The 14,547-nt window shown below is 35.7% G+C and overlaps 1 protein-coding gene across 2 annotated transcripts in view; it reads right to left on the bottom strand.

The window, feature by feature from the left end:
• Positions 1 to 14,547, bottom strand: part of RHOBTB3 (Rho related BTB domain containing 3) — a 49,482-nt gene that overhangs the window by 33,644 nt on the left and 1,291 nt on the right. For both annotated transcript variants that reach the window (XM_090276502.1, XM_090276501.1), the window contains exons 3-4: positions 10,066 to 10,252; positions 1,152 to 1,306 (exon numbers count right to left, since the gene is read on the bottom strand). In XM_090276502.1, coding sequence (XP_090132628.1) covers positions 1,152 to 1,306; positions 10,066 to 10,252 — 342 coding nt within the window. The remainder of the gene's footprint in view (positions 1 to 1,151; positions 1,307 to 10,065; positions 10,253 to 14,547) is intronic.

Genomic DNA, 14,547 nt, shown 5'->3' with positions numbered 1-14,547 from the left:
AATTAAGATTTTTTTAAGCCACTATAATATAATCTGCTTGTCAGAAAAATTAAGATTTCACTCCTCTCTTTCTACCTACTGCTTATCAATATAAATAGAAAAAAGTTTCTCAACCACTGATAATTTCAATAGTATGAGTATATCTCCCTTAATGATTTATTATTAATGTTTCTTTATGATACTCAGTGAATAATATCCATTTATATTTGATGGAAATCAGAACCATTTATATTTGGTCCTTATTTTATCTTTGGTTCTTCTCTGGAGTTTAGTAACTCCAGAACAAATGAGTTTTCTACAGTTATCTATGGGAACCTCAACATTTCAACATAAACTTACATAGCGGATATTCTGGCAAACAGGAAAAAGTACCTGATGAGGAGCTAGAGAACTGATGGGGAAGTCCAAAGTGCTCCTGCCTAACGTAGGCTTTACTTGGTTCCACCTCCTACCAAGGTTTATTAAATTTGCCTATTAAAAGAAGTCACTTCATAGAGGGTTGAGAAAATAGTTCCATAGTTAGTTAATACTTAAATGAAACAACTCTACAGTGTTCTTCAGGGACCATGTAAGGCAGGTGCTGTGTGCTAAGATGGGCCTCACAAGTGCCTGCAGAGCCAGGCAATGTCACTGAAGCAGAGCAATAGACCCCACTCCCCACAGAGCAGCAAGAAGCTATTTTATAGGTAGTTCCTCTGGCTAGTTTTGAGCACCACCAAGATCAGAAGTACATGGAATCTTGATGAAACACACACAGATAGGAATAATTATTCTTTTTAAGTCGTAGACAGAAATGAAGGAGAACTTTCAAGGCCCACTGGTTCAGGCTGCCAAGCTGGTTGAGCTATTTAAAGATTACTATAAAAGCTGACATCACGAGATTGTGTAAGTAAACATGCTTTCATAAAGTGGCACCACATGGAAAATTCTAAAATATCATATTAGACAACAAAAAAAGTTTCATTTGAAGAGAAAAATAAAATTATAATTTTATTCTAACAAAATCTTTTTTTCTACTTACTCTCATATTATTTCTCAAGGTTAAAACTAATCATGCTTTGAAAACTAAAGTCTAATTGAGGTTCTGGAAAATAGCTAAAGGAGCCACCTGACAGATGACTTTAATTTATATAACAGGAATTTCCACTCACCACTCCTCCAAAGTATTTCCCTATGTAGAAGTCATCAAGGCTGTGCAGCTCCAAATAGGTAGCTCCTAGCTCTTTAGCAAGTTGGATCCCTTCAGTTGTACTGACGCAGCTCCCTCTGTCTGAGGTACATAGTGGGCATGTGCAAGGCAATTCTTCTGAGAAAATGAATGGGAGTAACAAAGAGCTTTGAATTTAAATAGAAAAAAAACAATGTACATTGACAATCTGGACATTAAACAAGTGAAAAGCTCATACCAGGACCACAGTTCAAGGGCATTTAGTACATTCATGATCCACTAAGACTGAATAAAAAGTGTCAATGATAACAGAAAAGTCTCTAAAATTAAAAAAAAAAAAAAAAGCTTTAACTGTAAGAAGAATAAATAGTATTTTAGAAACTAGAAGAATTTAAAAATAGGTGATTGATTACTGTAAGGATAGTACAGCAACTGTACCATGAACCAATAATGGCTGGCCTGCCTCCTTTTACACAACCTTGACATCCTCAGTATCAATACAAATTTAACAACTTGGTTGCCCATAGAAACCATGGAAAATGGTGGGCTGTCTCTCTCTTTTTTGTGTTAAATTTGAAATATAAGCACCAAGTCTGAAGAGACCTTATACTCAATTTGACATGAATCTTCAAGACTGTGAAACTGCCGCTCTCTATAGATTTCATATAAAGTACATTCTTATTAATCCAGGCATTTCAATTATTAGACTCTAAAGCATTCAACTGCAGAGACCAACTTCAATCACTCTTTATCTTTTTCTTCAAGATTGAAATATAAAAAACTGGAAGAGTAAAAAGTATTTACTCAAAATGTGTACTGTTCCAAGATACACGGCTATACCATGTACGGATCTGACTGGAAAGGTGCTAGATCAACCTATGTATAAATACACTCCATAGTAAGGCTCAAAACATATGTTCAACTCTGTATTTGTCGACTAGTTTCATTACATTTCATGCCAAAACATCAGATATGTCACTGTTCAAAGGCAGCCAAGTCAAAACGGGGTAAATCTATTTCTAGAAATGCATGCTGTTGTAGGCTGACTTCCCTGGGCAGGAGACTCTGTGATGGAAATTGGTGTACAGGAGTTTTATTGGAAACATCTCTTTTTAGGAGTGAAGGAAGTGGGACTGGGCAGAGGGAAAATCAGAACTGCAACATAATTGAAACACAGACCTCAGCTGAACCTACAAGGTGTTCTGGAGCTTAGATGGCCCTTAGAATAGTTCCCCATCTGGGGGAAGGCAGCTGGGCCTTTGTATTCCTAAATCCGCCAGTAATTAGAGTAGGACCACTGTGTGGAGGAGGCATAATCTTGGGCAAGCAACTTCTATCAGCAGAGGGTAATGTCTATAAAGAGGGACTCAGCTATATGACATCAGAGCCAACAAACCCAATAACAGAGGGAGTAGTAAGAGGGAGTGGTTTGGTTCAGTGGATTGAGCGTCGGCCTGCGAGCTAAGTGTCGCTGGTTCGATCTTCCAGTCAGGGCACATCAGAGAAGGAAAACTCTGACTCCAAAAAACCTCCGCTGCCTTGCGGCATACCTCTTCAGGGGAAAGGCTAAGGGAGTAAACCCCGACAGAAAATCTGGAGCCGGAGTCCCTAAGGTGGTTTGACGTTGTAGTCAACACCGGCAACTCCTGCGGCGCACCTGAAGCCAAGCTGTATTGACTCCGTCTTTCCCTTGGACCCTTCTTCTGCGAAGAGAGTGGGGGCTCTGCTGCATGAGCAACAGCAGACCCTCCATATCACCCTGCCCAGGCTCTGTAGCTTCAGCTTCACTGGAGAGGACACTCCAGCGTCCTCACAAGATGTCGATTTAACACGGGAGGAGACAGATACCGTGTCACTCCCGAGTCGGACTGCACAGCCATTCTCGGCGGTGCAGATAGACTCTTAAGAAGCTACACCATCGTCTCTCGAGACGGACGGCTGCCGACGACGAGTAAGAAGAGTGGCCTAGAAAGGGCATTTGGGAAACTCCCCCCAGCATAAACAGCAGATTTTCTACCAATGAGTTGCATATAGAGAACATATATGTATTACATATATATAGGGTGTATACCAAGGATATTTAGTGCACGTTCATACTATGCATGTAACTATGCATGTGTGCACACACGATTTAGATAATTTTAGCTTTACTGAAAGCATTTTAGAGCTCAGAAACCAGGTCCATACTCACGTCCTCTTTTTACAGAGGAGGAAACTGAGGCTCAGAGAAGTCAAGTGACTTGTCCAAGCCTCCTTGTGTTAGAGATGGAGAAACAATAAAAAAACTGTTACTTGCTCTATCTGATAAATAAAGGGACACCAAAAATAAGCTAAAAATTTAGTTTGAGTAAAGAATTAGATTCCAAACATATGGTGATTTAACAAGTTAAGCTTGGGTTCTCTAAATTATGCCATAGATTCTACTCTGAGTTTCTGTATTTACTTTTCCTAAGATCATTTTAGGTTTGGAGCAGATAAAGTTTTCATAGAGAATTCAGCCTATTTTGAAATTGGTATTTCACATTCTTTACAAAGCCTTCATAAGCGGTGTCTTTGGTTTTCTAGAGACAGAGGGCTTCTTATGCCTACAAAGCTCTCCTTATGTTGATGGAATGGGGTGGGTAGGCATTAAACTGTATTTCTATACAAAAATAAAGCAAAGTCAGTAGTGTTTCAAGTGAAAAATTAAGTGAACATAATTTAAAACAATTTTAATCAATAATCTTGATTTGTAGGAAACTACCTAATCTCAGGTTTAATCCAGCTGAGGGGGTTTTCCATTGCGAGGCGCCATAAGCATCTTACAGACACACATGTCAAGAAAGCTCCTCCATATAGGTAATCCTTATATAACCTCTATGTCACAAAAGACATTTCTTTTTGTTCACACACACAAAAGGAAAAATGCTTAGTCATTATGTGTTAGGTAGGACAATCAACAGAACGTTTACGGATTAAATAAACCTTGACTGAGCATTTTATCACAAACACTCAGAGGACCCAAATAATTTTAAACTGTAGTGCCTTCTTCAGGAGCTCATTCCTGTGAGCCTACGGTCGGGGTCAAAGAGACTTGTGAATCAGAGTGTTATGCTTCTAGTTAACATTGTAGGTTTTTTTCTTATATGTTGTCTTTTTTGTTATCACTAACTGTGTATTATTTTAAAGTAAACACAATGTACCTTTGGAATTCAAATGAGTGGCATCTTTTTGAAAGCAGTGGCTTTGAGAACATGTATGGTGATTCTTACAATGTTGCCAATGCTGAAACTTTTGAAAATCCTTGTAAGAATACTAGCCTAGCAATGATTAGGCTATATCAGACCTCCAAAAAGAAAGTACACCGATTTTTAGGAGCTGAAGGCTATGAATACACCCTGGACATGTTTGGAAATTTTTTTTCTACTTTAAAGATAAATTCAATACTTAGTAAAAGCCATAAATTTATTCAGAGCTAAGAAAGATGAAGAAGATATAGATATACAGTCTAGCTTGTCAAAACGTGTGTAACAAAGGAAAGAAATGAGACTGATTGTGCTTGCTGATCTAATTCTAAAAAGAGATCACGAGAGGAGAAGCTATCAGGAGTTTCATGTATTACAAAGGATTGGCAGGGGGAAGGGAGCCAATAAATGTCCTTGAGTTGAATAGACATGTTTAGCTTTGTAATTACTTCGGGATCAAATCTTATATAGTAAATTAATTTCATCTTGTCAGTGAAATTATTTTTCACTTATACATATCATTCACAAAAACATTAAAGCATTCATTGAACAAATATTTATTAAGTACCTACCACATCAAATACTAGGGCTATAAAGACGCACAAATAAAAGAAGTTCACAGTCAAAGGAGCCAAGAGAGCCAATGACTGCAAACAATTACAACATAAGTACTAAAATAAAGGCATACAAAGTCACCATGGGAATGGAAGAAAATTAACTCTGTCTGGAAATTATGGAAGGCTGCACAGAAGAGATAATGACTTAAAAGATAAATATGAATTTGCAGGTAAGATAGGGGTATATAGAGGGGCACTTTAATCGGAAGATAAAGCATATGCAGAGGCCTGGATGTGGGGAAAAAAAGAAAATATTCACTTCCAGTTTCAAGATGGCAGGTGAAGCCCACACTGCAATCTCTTCTCCCTCTTCTCCTGCTTAATCCCAGAATGATGAAATAAAGAGGTGGGGGGAAGAAGAGGGAGGGTGAAAGGAAGAAGAAAAGAAAAGTAGGGATGATGGAGGAAGGAAGAGAGGGAAGGAGGGAGATGTGCATATACAGCAACACAAAAATCAGAGGAGAGATTCTCATCCACCCAGAAACCAGGAGAGCCTGAGAGGCTGAAGGCAGACAACACAGAACCAAAGAGGACAGCTGAAGCTCTTTGTACAGGTGGGACATCAAGTTCTGCACTGTGGCAACATCAGGGGCGGAGGGGTGGGTTAGGTGGAGGTGGGCAAAGGAGGAGGGAATGGGGATGTCTGTAATAATAACAGTAAAGAAAAAAAGAATGCTCACTGCTCAAAGATGGGAGCTGGAGGCAGGAGAGGAGGCCCAAGGGTGACCCAGTAGAAGTAGCCAGGCCTGCAGGGGCCCATGTGTACGCCCCCTCTACTCCCACCCCAGACAGCGGATGTGCAGAGGAGGGGTAAGGCAGCAATCCAAGAGGGAATCCAAACTGCAAAATTAAGAATTATCAAACATTTGTGAAGCATCCATACTATGAAATAAAATCTCATCAAAAGGAAAGACTTATAAAATGTCTCCCCTCAAAACCAGACTCAATAGAGCAATCAAAACAGAATCTTAAAATAAGTATAATTAATTGAGAGAGGGTTTTTTAAAAACTATTTACATCCTTAAAACAGTAATAAGAAATTACGAAAGAGAACCAATTAGAGATCTTGGATATGAAAAGCTGTTGAAATAAAAAGAAAATTTAATACAGAAAAAGAGTGGAATGGACCCAGGAGAACTAATTTATAAGCCGGGGGAAAAAAAATCCCACTAAGAAATTCTTCCATAATACAACAGGGAGAAATAAAAGTATAGGAAATAAAAAAAAAAAAAAAAAGATAAGAGAAATGGAGGAGAGATCCACAGTTTCAACATTAGTTTAGTAAGAGTCTCAAAAAGAATTAGAGAAAATGAAGAGAAGGTTATATCTGAAGAAGTCAGAAAGTTGAGACTTTCCCAGATCTAAAGAAAGACATTAAGTTCTTCAAGTAGTTTAGTATGGTGGGTATATGGCACAGAGGATACACTTAATCTTGTATTTTAGGTAAGGCTTTACAATAGAAAATTATTGAAATGAGATAAAAAATATTGGATTGGAATAAAGGCATCAGTGCGAAGCCATGCTTAACACACACACACACACACACACACACACACACACACACACACACACACACACCTAGAAGCCATGATACCTAAAGTAATGAACACCCCCACAGCCCAATTCTTAGTTTCTAAATATCATTACTCATTATAAGGAACCAGGGTTCCTTAAAGAAAAGACTGATTCCAGGGCTGAGGCAGGCAAAGTCTAAGGTGAGCCTGGGATATATTGCCAGAAAATAAGGAAACACTCAAAAATTAATTGGAGCTAGCTTGAAGAGGATCCCTTTGGGAAAATTTGGGGTAATTTGAGCATCAGAAAGAATAATGAGAAAATCTGATTATAAAATATTGAATTAAAAGAGCAAATCCATGAATCATAATGATTCTAAAAGAAAGATGTGAGAGTAGAAAGAAGGGAAAGCTCTATTTACAGAAATATACCAACCAGTAAGTATAGAAGAAACAATTTTAAAAAATTACTTTTGCCAAAAAAAACAAAAATCACTATTTTGAAAAGAAAAAAATTGCTATTTTGCAACCAGAGCGATCAGACCAGAAGGAATTGTGCAAAATAATGGGCTTGGATTCTTTAAAAATGTCAATGCCATGAAGAACACCACCTTCCCTCCCCATCCCGCCACCCAAAAGGTCTGGGAACTATTCTAGATTTAAAGACTAGAGAGACAAGATAACTAAGTCCAATGTGTAGTTCCGTTATTTCACCCTGGATTTAAAAACAAAACTACTCTGGAACAAATTGGGAAAATGTGACTACGGATTATATTTTTAATAATACTATAATAGATAATATTTACATTTTTGGGGTGATGGTTGCATTCCAGTTACAAGGGTAGCTTTGTTCTTAGATGATACAGGCTTAAATAATTAGAATTGAAGAAATTCCATAATGTTTACATTTTACTCTCAAACAGTTCAGAGAAAAAGTGTGTGTGTGTGTGTGTGTGTGTGTATGTGTGTGTAATTTATAGGGTTCAATATTCTATTCTTATCAATTTTTTTAGGTTTAAAATTTTTCAAATAAAAGCTAGGGAAACAAAAAAGTATCTGAATAATTTGAAGCATTGAGTGTCATGATCTGACTTGTATTGTAGGATGATTATTCTGTGAGGATGTATTTCAGAAAGAGGCAAGGCAGGAATTGGAGACTAGAGGTCAATTTACCATGAAGCTTAAAAAGCTTAAGCCTCAGGCCTTTTTCTTGTGGGTCCTTCCCAAAGCTCACGGAGGAACCTAAGCATTAGATTCTTTCACATGGTCATATGCTTTTGTAAAATTTTCCAAATAAGCTATTTTAACTACATTTAGTTAAGACCACTGTGCCTTTCCACTCCAACCCACTTTACCTTATATCAGGCAGCTCTAGAGTAACCAGGAACATCTGGGGGATCGTGCTAAGAGGAATTTAAATTCAGGTTTAGTGACATATTATTTGTAGTTCGTAGTCACTACCTTGCACAGTTAGTTAAGTGTCCTGGCACATGAATGGCCTTTAGAAAGGCTTTTGCCACCCACCGTGCTAAAGTATTTGGTGTCATGACACAAAGTTGCCAATCTGGAAGACGAACACAATACAAATTACAGTGCCAAAACCAATGTGGACAGTGAAGAACTGTGCTGGAAAAAAAACTGATTATCATTTTCTTCTCTCTATAAAAAAATATTAAAATGTGGTTATCATATGAAGAGGTGATCAAAGACTACGCAGCCCTCAAAATATAAGAAAAGTTAAAGAAATGTCGAGGTGTTAAATAATAGAAACGTTTTTTAACTACTTGTGGTATATGACAGGTTTTTTTAGATTTGTAATCTGTTCAGGTTTTTTTCTTTCAATATAAATATTCATTTTTATACATATATGTATCTGTGATTTTGTAGGATTTTTTTCCTTATGAAGAAAACTACAAAATTGTATAAATTCCAGGTCTTATAAAATCTGGAACTGCCCCTTCAGAAGACCAAAAAGAAGGCCACAATGACAGGTAATTAATTCACTATAATCTGAAATCCAATGAAGATGAAGAAAAAACAATGAGTTTGAGATTTATTTAAAATGCAAAATTTAAAGAGCTTCTTAGTCAACTGGATATAGGGTAAGGGAGAAAAAGCTGGGATGGATGCTTCTAGTTTGGGTGAATGGATAGGTTTGGTATTATTCACCAAGACAGGGAATTCAGTATAGAGAGAAAGATATCTGTGGAGCTACAAGTCATAAGAGACTGAGGCCAGAGAAACAGACTGGGTAACCATCAGTGCGTATACAAGGCTAGGGCAAGAGATGAGTGGGTTCACAGTCACAGAAAACAGCAAGAAGAGGTGAAGCCAAAGTATGGACCTCTGGGCAACAACTACAGGATGTGTTGGTGTATGTGTGTGGGGGGTTGGTGGTTGGGGGTTGGTGGTTGAGGGACAAGTAAAGAAGACAGAATTAGAAGAATTAAGAAAGAAAAAATAGCTGTATTAGCTGGAGGAAAGGGTGTGATTAAATAATTTCAAAGAGAGAATTATTATTGAAGCGTATTAAATTTGGCAGTAAGCATATAACCTGGCAACCCTGACTGAGAACAAACTCAGTGTAATTGTAAAAGGCAAAATCGGTCTGTAGTGGACTGAAGAATGAATGGGAAGTCAGGAAGTGAACTCAGAAGTGTGGATGACACTTTCAAGATTCATGGCCAGCAATGAAAAGAAAGAGAGAGAAACAGAGGAGATGTGGGGTCAAGGAGGGGTCAAACCTACTTTATTTGCATCCTCTAATGTTAAACAGGTACCTGCCCTATGACCCAAGACCCTTCTCCTAGGTAAAAGCCTAAGTATCATCCAAAGGAACATGGATAAATAAATTACATCATATTTATACAATGAAATGATATGCAGCAATAAGACGAACAAATTACAGATAAGCAAAACATAGATGAATCTCAAAAGTATTATGCTAACTGAAATTAGTCAGACAACAGACATTACACATTATATAATTCCATTTGAATGACTGCAACAATAGGTAAAACTAATCTATATTTGTAGAAGTCAGACTAGTGGTTACCTCTGGGAGGGGTGTTATTAACTGAGAAGAGCCACAAGAGAGGCTAAGTGTCACAGATGTTTCCATACCTCATTCAGTGTGACCGCTGCATACGTAAAAGTGAATCAAGCTACATTCAAAGATTAGTGAACTTTATGTCCTTTACTTTGCCATACCACCAAAAAATAAAGAAGTGAATAAAACTAAAAATTTAAAGTTAGCTTTTCTCAGAAAATACCACTAAGAATGATAAAATATCACCAAGTCAGAGTGAATTCTGAGTTGGCCATGAGATACCTGACCCATCACAATCACAGCAGTTTTCAATCCCTTCCTTTGGTATCTCACTACCATATCCAATGATGAAGAGATAACCACTGGCATTTGAACCCACAGTCATTTGGGGCTTTTTATTAAAAACTGCATTAATCATTAATAAACTTAGCTCTATTAATAATTAATATGGTACCTGCACTCCCATTATAAAAAAGGAAAATTAAATACTTACCATTTTGTCTGGTACCAACAGCAGCAATGATTACCGGTACTGAATTTAATGCCCTTTTTATCACTGGAATATAATTATCCTTCACTTCGTGGAATGAAAACTTGTCGTTGACATTGTATTTGATCACAATGATGTCAGCACCCCCAATTAGATTTCGAGAGGTGTACCAATCACTGTCAAAAATGTCCTAAACCAAAATGCAAAGAGTAATCTTTTAGTCTGTCTTCAAATCAATCATGAAATAAACTGTAACACAGTACTTCAATATTTCTGCTATATTTCAACTTTTGGAATTCATAAAAAATTTTATTTTATAAAATAACTAAATCATTTTTTAAATGTTTGAAGTCCTCCAACTACTTTTTAAAAAAGTTTTTATTTATTCTTTTAGCCTAGACAACTAGGTAGTGGTACACAATCTAGAAAATTCCTGAGTCTAATGAAATAAGAAATCTCTTTCAATAATTATATTTAAAAATAAGCACTTTGTTTTAAAATTATGCCTTATTTTTATCAGCTTAATAATTTTAAAAACATAATGCTATAGGTTAGATACAAAAGCATCAGTATGAGTAAGGAAGTGTCAAAGGATTTTCAGTGACCCAGTTAGACACTGCAGATTGTTCAGTGTTTTGAATTGTAATACACTGTAAATTCCATGGAGTTTCATATATTTTACCTATATTTTAAAAATTCACATATATTTTTCAACTTCATGTATCCTTTGGACAGCACTACATACATAAAGTATGTATATGCATGCACATGATGGAGGGGTGCCTCCATAAAAAGAAAGTGTATTATAAGGTGCTGACATGGTAAGGAATATATTTGTAATCATGTATTTTGCTCATATAAATTAAAAATTTAGACTAAATCTTTCCAGTTTTGAAATCTTTACTTTCAGACTGCAGTTATAATACTTATATATAGAACTTGGGCCAAAAGTAATTCATTGTGGACCTGAGTCCTTAAAATTTAGTGCTTTAATATTTTTAAAATAATTTTTCAAAGTTTTTGTATAAATAGCAGTATAAGGAAAATATCTTTATTTGTCTTAATAATACTACTAAATACACCTAAGTAGCTTTCTTTTCATATTCTAGTTAGCTATTAATCATTATTTGTCCTTTCATGTGGCCTTTAGTGTGTATTTCTAGTATATAATAAAGCTAGATTAGGAAAATGGACAACTATGCTGCCAAATCTGGTCCAATGTCTGGTGTGTATGTGTGTAAAGATTTACTGGAATACACACACATAGAAAGAAAATAGCTTGATGTGGCTAACTGGTCCAAAATCTATTAGACTACTAAAGTTTTCACTTTGAAATAAGAATCCAAAACAGAGTTGAATAGTGTTTGAATCAATCAATCAAGATGTGTGTCTGTGTATCAGAGCTATTACCCTATGATGAAAAATTCTGGAGAAGTGTTACACAGCAATGCCCTTTGTCAGAGAGCTGCTTCTCACCAGTACCTACCCAGCCCCAGCAAAGCCTGTCAATTCTCTGTGCCTTCCCAACCCACCCATTTCCTACAAGTACACTCAGAATAACAAGAATTACAGAATTTTCAGCTATGCATACCCTACTGAATGTAGGATGGATACAGCATTTTTAAAGGAAGATTAAAACCAAAAAAATCCCAAAGGCAAACTATAGGAATATGAAGTGCAAAGTCTTGCACTTAAGTAGAGGATGTAAGAGGGGGGAGAAGTGAAGTGGGACACAGATCCAGAAAATGTGAAAGCTTCCCAGCAGAGCTCTGTGCTAATTTCCGAATCCCAAACCACAAAACCCATTCAGTTCCAACTGTATCTGTTATAATAGTCAAGCTCAAAGTATGCAAGGATAACAAGGAAGAAGGACATCAGAAGAATGGTATACAAAAACTAAACATAAGCAGAACCAATATTAAGTGGCCATTTAACTCTGAGAGAACAAATCAAAAGTAACTTGTTCTTTGCATTCCAAATAGTTCAAAATTCCAGAGTTACTGGAGAGGTGTACAGGGGTGATGGGTGGGGGGTGGGAGGAGAAATATTTAAGAGAAAATGTCTTAAAAAATAGATTTTGGCATCATTAACACTATGGTACTGAGACTATAAAGACATATTTTTATTTTTATTTTATTTTAAATAAAAATCAGAGTTTTAAACCTTGCATAAGAAAACAGTGCATGTATTACCTCATTGCTTCTTGTGGAATTATTTCTGGTAAACAGGAAAAGATGTAGAAATAAAATAATAACTGCAACAAAAGGGGTGGGTTTGAGAGAGACTAAGTAATGAACTACATAGAATGAATTTGAAGCATATTTATTTTAAAATTCCAAGTATATATGACAAGGATCCAGAGTAAGATTTCAGATCTATAGAAGAAAACTAGAAAAGAGAAACACAGCTATCTCGTTCCAGGTTCAAGGAAACAACACCACATTTCTTCTCAAACTACGTCAAAGAGAAAATGCTCCACTGGTTTCTAGAAACATGAAGGAAATAAAATTTTCCCACCCCTTGTAAATTGGTTCCAGGATTTCCTCTAGGAGGTTATGCAATACAAGGCTTGGAGCCACAACTGGAGAGTTAAACTCATCTTTTAAAAACTAATCTGAATTTTTACAGCAAAAACAATTTTATTTCACTTGATTGTGGGGCTGCAAATACAATACTAAATACTAACATTTTTGCATCAATGGACTGTATTTGTTTAAATTGTGAATGATGTATGGGAAAACTACTGTACTTTAGCATTAATGACACATGGCTATACCAAAGTTGTAATAAATATTATTATAGAAGCTACCACTTATTGAGTACCTACTACATGACATGCCAGCTTCTCTACTAAGATCTTTACATGTACTCTCTAATCTATTCTTTGGTATAGCTTTAGGAGGTAGGGATTATTGTATTTATACACAGGAAAAGGTGGAGAGAGGACAAGTGACTTAGCAAGGAAAACAGCCACTAAGCAGCAATGTGAGGATCTGAAGTCAGGTCTTTTTGATATCAAAACCTGTGCTCTATCTGCTCTGCTGTGTTTAATATTCTGATTCAGTACATGTCAAATATCAGCTGATGAGTACAAGGAGTACAATAAACTTTAATATCTCTGATGTGCTTTTATTTTATACCAAGAAGAAAATAACCTTATAAAGAATAACTCTATAAATGTATTCTACTATGTCTGTAGACCATTATAACCTAGAAAACTATACCTAGTTACAAACCAATGCCTTAAACAGGGCCAGAGTCTAACCAAACAAAAGGTGATTAGCATGATAAAACATAACAATCAGCAAATGGCAAAAATCCAGACTACTGGGGCTTATTTCAATAAATTTGGAAGATTTCATTTACTACAATTCATGGGATTACTATTGCTGTTTGCTAAATTAACAACATAAACAGGAAAGAGTTAAAATCTCAAAGAAAAAATGTAAAAGGTAACCCTAACATCCTAATTCATCTTATTTTATTTTCCCTACATTTATTTCCTCTATTTAGTCAACATTTGCTCAACTTCGTGTAGAACCAGTAAGTTTTTAGACTGTAAGATCTTTGTTTCACAGTGAAATGACCAAGTTAAAAGAAGTGTTTCATTTGCTTGCATGGACTCCAGTCAATAAATTCTCTATTAACGCTTCTTATGATCAGCATCATTGCTGTCATAACTAGGAGTTTAATAGCTTCACTGTTATAGAAAAAGCCTGTTTTTGTATTTATTTTAGCCTATTAATATAAATTTTCCTTTAACCACAAATTTATTTGGGCAAGTGATCTTTTCTTTCCATAATGTGGACATTTGCATAAGAAAATTTTATATGTACATTCTATGCGTTTCTTCAGAAATGTGTATTAGCTCCCTATAGCCCCTAATTCAGTTTTTTAAAATTGCTGTTTAAACGTAAAAATATCACATAATTTGTATTTTCTTTTTCAGACACTAAACTGTCTTGTTACAAAATGTAATATTTAGTAGCAATATAACTCAAATACCAGTAAAAGAATCAGACATTTTCAAGTACGATGAAATGAAAATATTAAAAATTATTAGATGTTATTGTGTACTAAAAATATGTGTTAGGTAGTGGATTTCTTTCTCTTTTTATCAAACACTCAAGAGTTATATTAGAATTTATCGACTTCATTACAATTCCTGTCAATTATTGCAAATTTTAAAGCTTTTTAAAATTCCAAGCAGTACTAGTAACATCATTTGACTTATGAATTACTAAAAACAAATGCATAATATATAGAGTATCTGCATTACAATTAAAAACACTAATTAAAATATTTCAAAGGTAGACAGTAATATAAATGAGTTTTTAAAAATTCCCAGCCCCTATATTTTCTTCTCCTTTCCATGGTACTATTTCTGAACTGCCCCAGTGAAATGTATTTTTGCCTGTGTTGAGTTTTCAGAGGGCTTTATTTTTAGAACACTAGGTATTACACTATCACTCACAGGGTAGGCAT

Source organism: Furipterus horrens, unplaced genomic scaffold, assembly GCF_987537825.1.
Source record: "Furipterus horrens unplaced genomic scaffold, mFurHor1.1.pri manual_scaffold_5, whole genome shotgun sequence".
In the NCBI taxonomy this organism is placed as follows: domain Eukaryota; kingdom Metazoa; phylum Chordata; class Mammalia; order Chiroptera; family Furipteridae; genus Furipterus; species Furipterus horrens.
The sequence above is the reverse complement of the archived record's forward strand: the minus strand, read 5'-3'. Positions and strand labels throughout refer to the sequence as shown.